The 13470-nt window shown below is 38.8% G+C and overlaps 1 protein-coding gene across 1 annotated transcript; it reads left to right on the top strand.

The window, feature by feature from the left end:
- Positions 1 to 4087: 4087 nt before the first annotated feature.
- LOC120703245 (diacylglycerol O-acyltransferase 2D-like) lies at positions 4088 to 6941 on the top strand. The gene is made up of 9 exons (XM_039987272.1): positions 4088 to 4550; positions 4698 to 4772; positions 4869 to 4954; positions 5155 to 5261; positions 5350 to 5505; positions 5606 to 5692; positions 5897 to 5994; positions 6129 to 6216; positions 6488 to 6941. The coding sequence occupies exons 1-9, from the start codon at positions 4348 to 4350 to the stop codon at positions 6587 to 6589; spliced, it is 1002 nt and encodes a 333-aa protein (XP_039843206.1). The 5' UTR covers positions 4088 to 4347; the 3' UTR covers positions 6590 to 6941.
- The last annotated feature ends 6529 nt before the right edge of the window (positions 6942 to 13470 follow it).

Here is a 13470-nt window from a genome sequence, read left to right as displayed (position 1 = left end):
TTCGCTTGGTCTTCCATTTTCCTAAGATTTTAGATTTTGATTCCAATTGTCTAGGGTGTCGACTGGCTAAGCAACTCTTTGTTTATTCGCGTTGCGTATCAATCCGATTGGCATCTTCCAGCATGGTATATATTCCCCCAAAGAAATAAAAGGGTGTTCATAAACAAAACAATTTGAAGTAGCAACATGTGTTGGGAATGAAACTTAAAATGTAAGAATAAATTTGGGACAATCGTGCCCGTTCCTCCCCGTTCAAAATATGCGAGCTTTCTATGGACGGACATATTACGGAGTCAAATACCAGCCTGCTCCTTTTTCAGTGGCTCTGAGATATACATGTCACAAAAAGGAAATCACGGGTCTTCCCATCACACTTGGGATTTGCTAAGAAGGAACTAATTCCATTCAGTCACCTTATGTTAGGAAGCGTTGCAGCACATTCCTTTCTTTTCTTCTTGTAAGGAATATTAGGTTTCATAAAAGGCTTCTAGAAGTGTATTTTGATCATAAATTTCAGCATCTCATTAATTACTGCAGAATTATTGTCATATACAAGATTTTGTGGAGTATGAATATGTTGATGTAAGTTCAAATGAAACATACTCATATAATTTGACTAAGAGCGAGTACTATGGTGGGCTAAAAGTAGGCTAAATGATGAGGTAGAGGAGAGAGAGTGGGCTATAAGCTTACAGCCAGCTTTGACACAAAAACCAAGAAAATTTGTGAGATAGACAAGTGGGTCATATATTAATGGTGGGGAGCTAAACCACTATACATGTGGGCTGAGAGATGAGCTGTCTTGCAGCCAGCAATGGGCTAAATTATTAGCCTTGCTCTAATTCTTAGTCACATTTTACATAGTAACTTTTTGAGATCCCAATACACTTTGTAATTAAACAAAAAAGGAGGGTACTGTATTTTCTTTCAGACATCACATAAATCAGGCAACTGAAATTTTTTTCCAGCATTCAACCGATAGCGTGAACACTTGTAATTGGCCTAATTATTTGTTACCTTTTTTGAAATCTAATTTTAAAATTGAAAATTTCAAAATTCTAAAATTCTAAACAACCTCAAATGAAGATGGAACTTTATACTAAAGTCGTAGTGCTTGATGATATCTAAAACTTTATAGGTGATAGCTTTTTAATTTGAGACCATTTAGAGTGTCAAACACATAATATATGATTCGGAAAAGTGATAGCAAATTGACTATCTTGGAAGGACAAGATGTAATGCACGTGGGAAACGAAAGGTCTTGGTTTGAACCACCTACACCGCATGTGCTCGGAAAAATACGGGCTTTGTGTCAAATGATGGGCGGTAGATGCCTACTAAAATAGGAAAATATTTTTAAATTTTACTTTTGTATTTTAAAGCTTTAAAGTGATTGAAATTGATTGTTGCTGGCGAGCGTTTAAGAATTGCTGCACAAATACACAAATGGCGAGCGTTTGAACCACCTACACAAATGCATTTGTCCCGGCGTCGTGCACCCATCATCACAAATATTGATGAGTGACACAAAAGAAACTTTCCATAAGATTCAACCTCTTGGTAGAATTGCTGCAAAATTTTTTATAAAACAAGTCATGCTATAGGATTTGTAGGAACCTAATATTGTTTGTTTCGAAAGATTTCAGTGCAAAGTTTCCAATAGGATTCCAATAATCCTCTAAAATTCATTTTATTTTCCCTTGTTCCAAACTGCTCGAGTCTTAGAATAACAGATTTGAAAATTTTGCTAGGCATCATGGTATTTAACCCTGTTGAATGAATCATGGAATGATATTAGTGGAGTGCATAACCAATGTTACATAGTAACCATGCTACTATACGTGATAGCATCCGAACTGATTAGCGATAGATTCATATAGAAATATAGATAGATAGAGTGTGCAAGCTAGCATTCTATTATCATGCAAAATTCAAGGTTGTGGATTAGCTATGAATATAGTTGCGCCTGCACTATTCAAGTGATGGTTTATCTTTTTTCCTCTCCTTACACAAGTTTTCATCCAACCCCAATTTTAACCTGATAATAGATGCTTGCATGTTATTATATCCATGGTTTTGAATGAATTTTTCATACATCGATTTAGGTGCTACGGTATTTCATAGAATGATAACACCGTTTTAGCTGGCAACACCTGATATAGCCCCTCATAGCTGCTCCTTTCCATTCTAAAATGTAAGATACTTTAGTTTTATTTTAAGTTTTCTTAATTTTTATCAAATTTATAAATACATTAAGTCTATAGGCACGTTTATTTTAGAGCACGTTTTGATACCCTAAAAATTCAATGAAACTTAAATTCTACCCATATTTAAATATTCATATTTCTGATATTTTGCATTCCAACTAAAAATAATAGTTTAAATAGTCCCATCACCTACTCTATCTTTGTAAAAGAATCATATTTCTAGACCCATTTAACTATTTTTTCTTGCTATGAAAGTTGAGAGAAAAAGGAAAGGAAAAACCGCTCGGATGTGGCAAAAATCAGGGTGGTTTTGGTCCGGGGGTGGAGGGTGAATCAATTGGTTTCGAGAATTCGGGTTGTAGGATGTCTGGTTTTGAAGTTAAGGACTCAGTGACAAGTTAAGAGAGCAATATAGACTTTTTCTCTATATTTTATGATAGATTTGTTGCAAGTTCTGACACATTCTCTATAAATTTGATCAAAACTAGTGAAACCTAGCTTAGAATAAACATAAAATATATCAAGAAATGCTAATATCTGTGATATCAAATAATTGATAAATGAAGTAGCATAAAAGTACATACAAATCTAACATAGAAGATCAGGTATTATTGCGCTGTACGAAGTGGTTTATTTTCATAACTCATATTTTTGTAAGGATGTCTTATAGAATTGCATTTTAAAATGATGAGATTGTAAAAGTTTCTTAGCACATTACTTGAGTCTTGGCTATAACCGAGAAACACCGCAATCACTCTATTTTGTTGACTGCTTCTCCAGCTAACCAATAGTATTTTTCTCTCACATCGAATCAGCACCAGCCATCAGCCACCAGTCATCCAGCAGTAGTTTTCTCTTTTCTCTCACACTGAACTAGTACCGGCCACCGGCCGCGGTCAGCGGAACAGTCTCTGCTACCGCACCGCACCGCCCGCGTACGCTTCTCCTACTCCTACTGCAGGACGACTACACGAGAGACGGAGGGGGAGAGATTGCCGGTGAGGTCAGACTAAGGATGGATTCGGATCGGATACGGATGAAATCGGATCCGAATATTACCTTTTACTACATTTTAATCCGGATACGAATGCGAATGCGGATATCATCGGATACGAATACAAAACGAATAGTTCGAATCCGGATACCTTCTCGATTTGAAATATAGAGCTATCACGAGTATTAGTTTATTTTGTCAACAATTTTATAGTAGATCAAAATTATTATATAAGTAGGGAGTAAAGGATTAGAAGATTGCTAATAAAAAAATATAATTATCTATGTATAGCTTTTATATTAAATATATAATACTAATTTTAAAGATAAATAAATAAATATTTAAATACTCAATAATTAAGATATATAAAAAATTTATCATTAAATAAATAATTAATTTGACTCGTATAAAATAGTTTTAATCATGAAATAAATATATTAAATAGATAAAGTTAATTTTTATATCATTACTAATTTTAATAAATATATTATTAGTTCTCTAGCTTTCTAAATAGTTTAAATAGTGTACATCATTAAGTAATTAGGTATAAAGATAAGTTTAAGATTGTCTCACTAGTCACTTTTTTTTTGCGGATACGGACGGATACGGATGTGATCGGATATTCCTCGAATAAGAATATGGAATCGGATAGAGAAAAGTTCTCAAAGTCGAATTCGGATGCATCCATATGACATCCATATTAAAATCAAATATAAATATGGATATCCATATTTATATTTTAAATGCATATACGAATACGAATAATTTGGATGTTAGAGCCATCCCGATCCATCCTTAGCTCAGACGCTGACCCGCCGCACAACGCGACAGAGCCAAGAACACGCGGTGACGCCCTTTGCGGCCGCCGGGCCCCCCCCCCCCCCCTCTGCCACACCGCACCGCACGGGCAGCCACGTCGCGCCTCCGTGCACGCACACGACAAGCCAGCGCGATTCCTCCTCTCAAAACCGTGCCCATCCGGGGCAGCGCCACCGCCGGATCCGACGGCCTCGGGGGCGGGGCCGCCCGAAGCAGCACCGAAAGCAGCGCAAACGCGCGCGGCACCGGACGGATCGAGAAGCCCGCGCCGCACCGCGCCGCCTCCGACTCTGCTCCGTGCCGGCTCCGGTGCGGGGCGCCGCCGAGATGGGCGCGGACGGCGGGCCGAACCGGCCGGCGGAGGCGCCCCAGCGCGGGGAGGGCGGCGGCGACGCGAGGGTGTTCCGGTGCACGGACTACTCGCTGCCGTGGACGACGCTGGCGCTGGCGCTCTGGCTGGGCGGCATCCACTTCAACGCCCTCCTCGTCCTCGCGTCGCTCTTCCTCCTCTCCCTCCGCGCCGCCGCCATGTCCGTCCCTCCCCATCCACCTACTCTCGATTACACCAAAAAAAGAAAGAAGAAGAAACCTTTTCCTTTGGTGAAGATATTCTTAAGAGATATTTTCATCCATCCTGCTCGTGGCAACGTCCGTTACTAATCTGTCTCACGATGCAGAGTGGTGGCGATCCAGCTCTTCTTCATGTTCGTCCCCGTTAACGACAGGGACAAATGGGGCCGGAGCATCGCCAGGTACCGTGCTTTTCTTCGTTTCTTCATTTTCTAGTGGTTGGGATTCGGTTCTCTCTTCTTCACGGTTGTTGAATTGCCAGCGTGCGCGCCGTGCAGGTTCATATGCAGGCACGCAATGGGCTACTTCCCGATCAGCCTGCATGTGGAGGACTACAAAGCCTTCGACCCCAGCAGGGCGTACGGTGCGTTTCCATTTTTCGTTCTTTGGATGCTTCGGTCATCATATCCATCATCCAATCCACCATTGGATTTGGTTCTTTAGGCTAGTCCTGGGCCCAAGTGTCGATTTCATTGCTGACGATAACAAAATGGAGAGAAGGGAAAGGAATCTTTTATTTGCAGAGTTTGTCGTGATAGTGATGCTAGTGCTCTGCATTCGCAGTGTTTGGTTATGAGCCACACTCGGTGCTGCCGATAGGACTGTCGGCTCTTGCTGATCTTGTTGGGTTTATGCCTCTGACTAAGGTCAAGGTCCTCGCGAGCAGCGCGGTAAGTAGGCTAAATGCCTTGAGATGACATTGTTCAGTGATCTTTTCAGGGGCTCCATTCATAACGGTTGATCTCAAATTGGTGTTAGGTGTTCTATACCCCGTTCTTGAGGCAGATTTGGACATGGCTTGGATTGGTACCTGCGACAAGGAAGAATTTCTATTCCTACCTTAGAGCTGGCTATAGTTGTATCGTAGTGCCTGGTGGTGTCCGGGAAATGCTTCATATGGATAATGATTCAGAGGTTTGGTTTCATCATCTTCCACACCCTTTCCTGTATCTGTTTATTTGCCTACAGTCCAATGGAATTACATCAAAATTATTATTTGGCATGTGTTTTACAGGTTGCTTTCCTTAAATCAAGAAAAGGCTTTGTCAAGATAGCTATGCAATCTGGCTGCCCTTTGGTCCCTGTTTTCTGTTTTGGGCAGGTAACAATCTTGCTTTAGTTCATGATGTCCCACATGTTATTTCTTTAAATAGAGGTGTAAACTATAAGGATCTGAGACTCTAAACTAAGAAAATGTAATTAAAGTTTCAGTTAATGATTCATAAATTCATATCTCAGTCCCTTTCTGGCAAATGCATTTGTGAGAAATAGTATTACTGATTCTCTACTGTATTCATTTGCTTAGAGCTATGCATACAAGTGGTGGAGGCCAGGTGGCAAGTTGTTTGTCAAGATTGCTACAGCAGTTAAATTTACTCCCATTATCTTCTGGGGAAGATTCGGGTAACTTCATCCCTCTTAGTATTCTGTTTTTTTAGACTTGATTTTTTTCACTAATATGTACACTTTTGGTTATTTTCACTAATTGTGATCTTGGAATTAGCAAATTTTACATGGCCTCTGACATTTGAGTGCAGGACACCCTTTCCCTTTTCAAGGCCAATGCATGTGGTCGTGGGTAAACCTATTGAAGTCGATAAAAATCCCCAGCCTACGATTGATGAGGTAGGTTCAGAAAATTGTTTTCCACAGGCTCATGATTATTCTCGTGCTACATCACTCTGCAAACCAATACAAAAATATACATGCCTAATTATAAGTATCCATGAATTGCGATGTTGAAAGGAAACAAGATTCTGGTACTCGTGCAATGACAATGTTTTCTTATGTTCGTACTCCTGTAAATAACACTTTTGTTACAAAAAAAATGCTTTCTTTCATGTTATCGATCTGTTTCAACTCAAGTTTCTGAAATCATGGTCCTGGGTGCTGACAGATTAATGAAGTCCATGAGCAGTTCATCGTCGCCTTGCGGGAGCTGTTTGAGAAGTACAAGGGAAAAGCTGGATATCCTGGCCTCCATCTAAGAGTCCTATGACATTCGAGTACCAAGCTCCAGTTAGGATTTAGCAATAATAAGGTGGCCCTACGCTGCTCGCCCTGAAGTTCCAAACTGTGCACTTCGCATGCATTCAGGCTGTAGTTACTGCACTGTGGTGATGGTCATAAAGGTCCTTAGCTCCGATGTAAAAACGTGCATCGCATGCTCATGAGTCAGAAAGCCTTCAGTTGCTTGCTTAACTTTGGTGGCTGAAATTCATATGTAAAGATAGCCAGATAGGTATTCTGAATACCAATTACACAATATTGCATATTCATGAAGATTGGTGAGATAAGCTCCTAGCTTTAATCTTCTGAAATAAAAACGGGCACGTGACAATTGGCGTGTTCTCCTTACAGGCAAACGTGGGAAAGTTGGTGTTTTAAAGGTCTCTAAAAAAGAGCTGCTTAAGTTTCAGAATTGTCAAGTCTGTCAATTATGAAGTTGGAGGTCAATTAAATATAAAATGTTTGAGAAATCAACTTTCATTATTGGTCCATGACACATGCATTCAAAATGTTGAAATATGGTACATTTTAAAAATTGTTCTTTTTTAAAAATAGGAGAAATAAGTAATACAAGTACCGAATCTTTTAAGTTTAAGATCATGATTGAAACTGTATGCAATGTATTGCGCTTATTTTAAGTAACATAATTGAAAATGGACTTATGTCCGCAGAAAAAAAATACTATAAGCTTGAGATTGTAAATAATAACCTAACCAAATCCCTTGTAATTGAATTGTACAATATTTATGCATACGGTTGGCTCTTGAGAGATCGCACCAGGAGACACACGATAGAAAAAAAGGGTCCCTTTAAGACACTTTTTAGTAGTAGAGATAGGTAAAAACATTAGATATGTCCACATAATAAAAGACACAGCAGCCCCAAAACTGAACTATTTTTCCGAGTGCCTTCACACGTGGGGACAAAGAGTACCCAAAGCAAGATCTGCTATACTATATGGTTCGGCGACAACGGCCTAGCAATGGTATTGTTTGGTTAGTTCTTGTGGTAGAAATAGTAATATTTTGACCGCTAATTACGGTATCAAACAAAGCCAGTTTGCAAAACCAACTCTAGAACCCCTGCGTTAGAAACCCTGACGAATCTAATGAGGCTTTTGACCGCGTGATTAGAGGGTGATTACTGTAGCATCATTGTAGCCAATTATTGATTAATTACCATCATTAGATTCGTCGCGAAAAGATACATCCAACTCTGAAAATATTTTACAAATAGATTTTATTTAGTATTTCATGCATGCGAGGTTTTTTTTCGGAAAACGTGCGGGTTATGACGGTAGCGCGATCCCACAATGACTTGAACAGTGCAAGACTGCGATGCACTAGCTGCATGTCGCTGTGCCAACATGTACCGCCTTCTTCGTCTCGTGTCCGCTACTGCACCATAAAGTTGCAGGGGGAAAGATGCTGAACCGGTCATTCATGGCTCATGGTCGACGGGCCAAAAGGAAGGACCTCCTGTTTAGCCAAAAGTAGCATCTAGGTAGCTCCGCGCATTGGCATCCAGCGCTTGCAAGGCTGCAGCAACAGTACTTGGCTGCTTGATTGCACGCTTTGGATTCGGCGGAAATGGACAAGCATGTTGCGCGACAGTACAGAGCGCGAACAAGCTCATTAAGCATCCTGATGCTGTCCTGTCATCACTTAATAACCATCTTTTGGAGCCTAACAGATTATTACTCTGTTTGTCTGCAGATACACGTTAGCTCAGTCTCAATGAAAAATTTCAAGAACATATTATACTACATCAGCAAAAAAATTTAAGGATATAGTATACTACATCGGCAAAATTGCTGACTTGCTTGACGAGATAATGGGAGCGAGGTTACGAGGAGAGAGAAATGAGTAGTTCATCATATGATAGATGAGTTTTATCCTTATAGCATCAAATAAATACATTTATCAAATCTCCTATTCTATATCACTATAATAAATTGTATACTGAGACTGATCTTAGAACAGATACAATAATGGGTTTATAGCCAAGCCAGTCATCACTTCTGTTGTGGATGAGAGAAGGAAGGGGAGAGAAGATAGCTTAGCTCTCATGTAAGCAACAAGCTGAGCACGAGCTTTAGGCAGAGATGGGTTCAAATAGGAGTAGATGTGAAGATGAGTAGGGAAGAGAATGTAAGGTATAAATTATATAATATCTTGTAAACAATTTTAAAAAAAACTATTATTTTATAATTTAGGTCTTGTATCTTGACTTATAGCCAAACACGGGGCATGTTTAGTTACCTAAGGCTTATTATAAGCCATAAGCCTCTAACATGGAGAGATAATAAGCTCAAATAGATATTTGGTTGTATGTGCTTATACTAAGCTTTTGTAATAGCTAATGCCTTTGTGTACCTCTTTAATGTCCTTAAAGGGGCTCAATGGATAGAGTTGTCGAGGTGTAAGGGTAGGAAAGTGCTCTTTTCTAGTGAGGTCCATAGAAAATAAGTCTCATAAACACCTCTCAAATAGGCTTATGGGTTTATGGAGAGGTTTATAATAAACCTCATCTTTAAGTCTAGGTATTTGAATGGAATAAGACATATTTGGGACTTATTGGGTGGAGCTTATTATAAGCATCAGGTAACCAAATATCCTCTTAGCTCTATTATTAACCATGCTTACGCTGTTCTCTGCTCCCTTCGCCTTTGAATTTAGGGCGTCTTAGGTTTTTGCGGACATATTATGAAGGTAGAAAAAAATGCATGCACCATTATTAGTGTATTCTTCAGTTAATCAATTACTTAATTTTTGGCACATGTTCAGCTGCCGGCACCAAAACCATGGAGATTAGCATGTCTTTCTCCCCTGTCCCACCGCAATTGATTTCTTTGCAAAACTAGTACCAAAACTATGGAGATTAGTATATCTTTTTATCCAAACGATCCTAGGATACCTTAGAACAATCTTAATGAGAGTGACATGAGCATTAAATTTGTTGATATGGTGGAAGAGAGAGAATGGGGGTGTTATGGGATATGAGAGAAGTGTCATCAGTACAACACTTCACCGCCTCGATTACCTAATTTATAGTTTTAATAAATATACGAAATACCTACTATACCTAGCTTTAAATTTAGGTATAAATTTTAAATCCTCCTATATCTTACATTCCATAATGGAGGGAGGACACATTAGTTTAGTTCCCAAAATTTTTTGGGCAAATATTTTTGGGCTCCTTTACAACACTAATTAGAAAACTAATTACATGGATGAATGGGAAATCGCGAGACGAATCTATTGAGCATAATTAATTTATTATTAGTAATTGTTTATTATAGCACGATATTATCTAATCATTGTATAATTAAGTTTATTAGATTCGTCTTGCGATTTTATTTAGAGATTATGGAATGAATTTTGTTAATTATCCATTTAATACTTTTAATTAATAATCAAACATTTGAAGTTACTGTACTGAGAGAAATTTTTTGAAAAAGTTTGCCTAGAATCCGATAGTCTGTTCTCTGCAGTCTGCACCAAGCACTCCACGTGCACGGGCGCACGCCGAGCAACTCCCTAGACTCGAAGCCTAGAAGCCTACGCCACCAAGATAGACACCAAATTAAAAGCCTGCGCATGCATCATCCCCTGCCAACGACGGACGGTCCGGTTGAGGAGAGTGACATTGTCACTGCATGTGGGCCCGGACGTCCATCAGACCCACTCATCGGCCACTGCAGTCGACTGCAGAGGATCTCAACCCCCGGTTGACCCCCTAGCTCGAGGTAAGCTCCTGCAGTCCTGCTACAGGCGTTGAACTGGCGTGACATCGTGCAGAAATCGTCAAAACTTGATGGCATTTTTATCCCTCAATTTTAATTTCAAAGTCAGGTTAGTTCTTTAATTTTGAAATTGCTCAATCTAGTCTCTCATGTTTTGTTCTTAGATCAAACTTATCCCTCAACTTTCAAAACGGCTAATATAATCCCTAAACCTTTTTTTTTGGACGGACTCATCCTTTAAGAGCTCAAAATTTGTATATCTAAATATTTTTAATTATCTCCATACACTTTTATGTGTATATTTGCTACAAATATAGTGTACTAATTTTTTTTGGAGCTAGATAGCAAGTCAAATTAAGTTTGTCAAGAATAACTAGCCTAGAAGTCTAGCTAAGCATTTAGATTGCATCCATCAGGCTTAGAAGTATATTCTCTGAGAATAAATGGTCTAAACAAATGAGTATAGTGCACGATTTTGCAAAAAGCGGCAGTGACTTATAAGTACTGTTGCACATAACTCACAATATACACGATGGATATAGGTAATGACATAGATGAGATGGTTTAAGATGGATTACTGGAAAATATATATTTGAATACTAGCTGCATATGAAAATATGGTGCTGATAAATAGTGAAATAAAAAGAAAAGTAAAAGTTAAGGGCTGGGTTCCACAAAAAACAAAACTAGAGGGACTAGATTGGCATATTCAAAAGTTGAGGGACAAGTTTGGTCAACAAATAAAACTTCGGAGACTAGATTGGTCCATTTGAAAGTTGAGGGATTAACTTGACCCACAAGGTAAAGTTGAGGGCTGGGTTCCACAAAAAAACAAAACTAGAGGGACTAGATTGGCATATTCAAAAGTGAAGGGACAAGTTTGGTCAACAAATAAAACTTCAGAGACTAGATTGGTCCATTTGAAAGTTGAGGGATTAACTTGACCCACAAGGTAAAGTTGAGGGCTGGGTTCCAAAAAAAAACAAAACTAGAGGGACTAGATTGGCATATTCAAAAGTGAAGGGACAAGTTTGGTCAACAAATAAAACTTCTGAGACTAGATTGGTCCATTTGAAAGTTGAGGGATTAACTTGACCCCCAAGTTAAAGTTGAGGGATGAAAATAACTATTTTGTCAAACTCAATCGTGTCCACAAGGGACCTCAGCACCTTATAATAAATGTGATAGAACCACCCAAATTAACCGGCTTAAGTGTGCTAACTATTATTTTAATGATTAGTCAAGTTGCCACGCACTTAAAATGGTGTAATCTGGCTGGTTATCAGGTAATTCGTGATAAATCATGGTGATCATGGATCAAAATAAACATTGGAAGTCTTACCCTAAAACGAGCACAGATGATACAAGCATCCAGAGATTTTCATATTTAATTTATTTACATCATAGAGTTTCTCAAGTTAACGTTAAAAAAATTAACAAACTTCAACATGCAGCGGATAGAAGTTCAATTTTAAAACAAGATATCTACAAAGACGTGAGTATGTCACATTGAGCCCACCGACGTGAATCCTAGTTAGCTCCAACCAGCAGCAGCGACATCTGAAATTGGGTGAAGAACAAACTAAGTATACTAATACTCAGCAATACTTACCCGATTATAGTATACACTTAGCCGACTAGTATGCAAGGCTTTTGGCTCTGGAGTTTAGTTTTGCTGGAAAGTTACAAATAGTTGATCCTTACTTTCAATATTTTAACTCAAGTTTAAAGTAACAAGTACCAACTAGGTTTGTATGAACATCTAGAGCAAGCATGGTATATCACATTAATCTTTCCAAAATATCATAATCATATATTATATTATCATCATTCCGTTCTCATTCCATTTCCTTTACTACAATTTGACAAAGAGATCAAGGCTCTCATATCCGCGAGTCACGGTGAATCGATCTGATTTAACCTTGCAAGCTGGACCTAACACACACAACACGTGAACGCCACAACGAGGCCACATGTGGACAACTGTTCTCATTATCACCCTGACATCTGAACCATGCCTGCCAAAACCCGGGTGAGGAGCCCCACACGGCAAACACCCACTAAACCCGAAGACGACTTCAACACCTGCCATCATCCCACTCCCAGAGTAGTAGGTCGTGAATCAAATTATGATTGCAAGTCAGGTAATTAGTTTACCGGTTTTGACTACCTCCTACTCCCAGCATGTGGTTAGTACTACTTAATTCTTGATTAGCACTACTTAATTCTTGATTAGCACTGCCAACAATGATTCAGTCCTTAACTGTCATGGGCGGAGGCTTACTTTCCATCCATTTCATATCCTTAATCAAACTCATCTCCATCTGGTCTCCATTTTTTTCTCATCGATTCATTCTCAAGTAACTTTTCCATACGTAACAAGGTCCCTATATCTTGCGAGGGATAGGAAATCACTCGACTTCTACCAAATCCTAATTAAACATGGCAGTTTTAACAACCTACACATGCTAGTAGATATACTGAGGGAACCTAGGGGTCATGCATCAAAGGTTCCAATCAACACCTAGAAAACATAATGCACAATAATTAAATAATAACCATTGTATACTTAAATTAATAGTCATGCTCAGGGGCTTGCTTTTCTGAGCTTCTATGCTTTGGTTTGGGTCTTCAACGACTTCAGTTAGATTAAGCTGGGCTTCGCGTTGCTGACTCTCGGACTCAAGCACCAGCTCGTATGTTCCGTCGGTGAGTGCAGTACTGTTTACATGAGTGCACATGCACGAGTTTTTAATGATGGAACGAGATAAATTAACATTTCACTATAACATTGTAATCCAACAAACTCGAGTTTGATTTGTAAGGTATTTTATTTATATTTCTTTGGGCAATCATTTATAGAGCAGTAACCAATTCTATTCACTTCCCTAAGTGTGGTGTTTTGATGACTTTATTAACATGCAAAAAATTTCTGTTTTTCAAATTACTTACAAAACAAGCATGTGACACTCTTAACTACAGCCAGACATACGTTTTGGTGTTGAAACTAGTATGCAGAGTACATTACTAAGTAACAAACTTAATGTAAAAATTTCAGCTCTTCTTATGCAGCAGATTAATTGTGAAAAAAATACAATAAGATCCTACTACTAGAACCTAAATCC

This window comes from Panicum virgatum, chromosome 4K, assembly GCF_016808335.1.
Source record: "Panicum virgatum strain AP13 chromosome 4K, P.virgatum_v5, whole genome shotgun sequence".
Lineage (NCBI taxonomy): Eukaryota > Viridiplantae > Streptophyta > Magnoliopsida > Poales > Poaceae > Panicum > Panicum virgatum.
Note: the sequence above shows the minus strand (reverse complement) of the source record. Positions and strands in the feature narration are given on the sequence as shown.

What these genes read in the sequence shown, in the direction of transcription:
- LOC120703245 (XM_039987272.1), top strand. Translation starts at nt 4,348, where the DNA reads ATGGGCGCGGACGGCGGGCCGAACCGGCCGGCGGAGGCGCCCCAGCGC. An exon ending in AGGTCCTCGCGAGCAGCGCG is followed by an intron (nt 5,262 to 5,349) that starts GTAAGTAGGCTA and finishes AATTGGTGTTAG; the next exon opens with GTGTTCTATACCCCGTTCTT. An exon ending in CCCAGCCTACGATTGATGAG is followed by an intron (nt 6,217 to 6,487) that starts GTAGGTTCAGAA and finishes GGGTGCTGACAG; the next exon opens with ATTAATGAAGTCCATGAGCA.